Source organism: Galeopterus variegatus, unplaced genomic scaffold (genome assembly GCF_000696425.1).
Source record: "Galeopterus variegatus unplaced genomic scaffold, G_variegatus-3.0.2 Scaffold11678, whole genome shotgun sequence".
Taxonomy (NCBI): Eukaryota; Metazoa; Chordata; class Mammalia; order Dermoptera; family Cynocephalidae; genus Galeopterus; species Galeopterus variegatus.
This window is the reverse complement of record NW_007737789.1, coordinates 48302-49878: the sequence shown is the minus strand read 5'-3', so window position 1 is coordinate 49878 and position 1577 is coordinate 48302. Positions and strand designations below refer to the sequence as shown.

General features: G+C 52.5%; 1 protein-coding gene across 1 annotated transcript in view; it reads right to left on the bottom strand.

Moving 5' to 3' along the window:
• Positions 1-1459: 1459 nt before the first annotated feature.
• Positions 1460-1577, bottom strand: part of LOC103610734 (integrin alpha-11) — a gene marked incomplete at its 3' end in the record, with an annotated part of 47740 nt that continues 47622 nt past the window's right edge. Inside the window, exon 22 of the mRNA XM_008594838.1 lies at positions 1460-1546. Coding sequence (XP_008593060.1) covers positions 1460-1546 — 87 coding nt within the window. The remainder of the gene's footprint in view (positions 1547-1577) is intronic.

The window sequence follows — 1577 nt, the reverse complement described above, 5'->3', positions numbered from 1 at the left end:
AAGGGGCCAACCAGCCCCTGGGGGTGGCAATCCCCCCAGCCAGGCCTGGGGAAGGCCCACTCAAGGCCCCTAGCGTTTTCACTGTAAAAGCTCCAAAGCTTGGCCAAATCATGGCGGGGGCTGCAGGGATGGACGAAAGTGCAAGAAAGTGTGGAAAGGGGATGGGCTGCTGGAGGCCAAGGACAAGTCGGTGGGGGCCATGAGGCTGGACAGCAGGGGTCACTTCCATTTTCAACTCCTCTGGGCTGTGGGGGGATTTTGGTGAGGCTGGGGTGGTGACAGCAATTAATGTATTATGAGAAATAATAATTAATTGATGAAGGATAAAAATAATTTGTGATAGTTCACATTCCACTTGTGACACATTTGGTGCCAGTGATTACAAGAAGGGCTTTGGAAAAAGAAAGATCAGAAATATAACCCTGGGGCTGTCGCAACGTATGAGCTGTGTGGCCTTGGGCAGGTTACTAAACCTCTCTTGGACAAGCCAGGCAGGGCTCAGTGTGTCTGAAGTCCAATTTCCAGGTGTCACCCTGTCCCCAACTCTCACCCAGCTGTAGGAGAAGCTGATAAACTCATGGCAGTTTAGGGCTAGGGGAGATCTGGGGCCCACGGTAGCAGAGATTGCTGCATTGCCTCCTAATTCTCTTTCCTCTTCCTTCCTTAGTGGCAGAACCCAAGACAAGGAGCCACATTCCCCAGCCTCTCTTACAGCTAAACCAGTGTTCTGGACAATGAGAGGTAACCCACTACCGGGGAGGTTCTGTACCCGGGAGGGGTGTGCTCTTCCCTTCTTTCTTCCTGCTGCCTGGGATAAGAACNTCCACCCAAGTCCAAATTTTTGGTAAACCCCACTACATTCACAGAGTGCTTTGTGTGAGGCACTTGTTTGGGGAAATCAAACTAAAACAGCTAAGCTTTCTGTCTGGGTAAGGAATAGGGAAAGCATACTGAGAAATTGGTATCTGGAGGCAGAGGCCACCCTGAGAAGGTAAAACTGGAAACTAGCAGATGTCTTGGAGAGCTGATTCCATCTCTAGGGTCAGGTGGTCAAATGCCTCCAACACAAGCCGTACAGCATATATAAGCCCGCCATCTGCTTTCTTTCCCTTCTCGCTGCTTACCTGTATCCTGCCAGCCCTTTTAGCCCAGGTGCAAGTCCTCTATGCCTGTTCCTTTCTGCTCGCCTGCCCGACACCTACCACAGGCTGTGACCTGGCTGCTCAGGCACCCCCTCTGTGTGTCTGTCTGCCCCATCTCCTGCGAGATGGTGGGCTCACACTGGGCAAGAAGTGTCTTTTCCTCATTCAGTTTCCTTGTGGCTTGAGGCTGGGCACATGCAGGTGATCAATAAGCTCTTATTGGCAAACGATTGGAGCAAGAGAGAAATAGCCCCCAGAGCTCAGGCAGCACCCCTCTAACCCTGTACCCCTTGGCTCCTGGTGCACGGGACACTCACCAGCTGTGGGGCACGGCTCAAGTCCTCCTCCGTGGGGGCAGGCCGGTACTCAGTGCTGTTCCCCCAGATGTTACAGGACGTGTTCACCTATATGGAGGATATCACACACACACACACA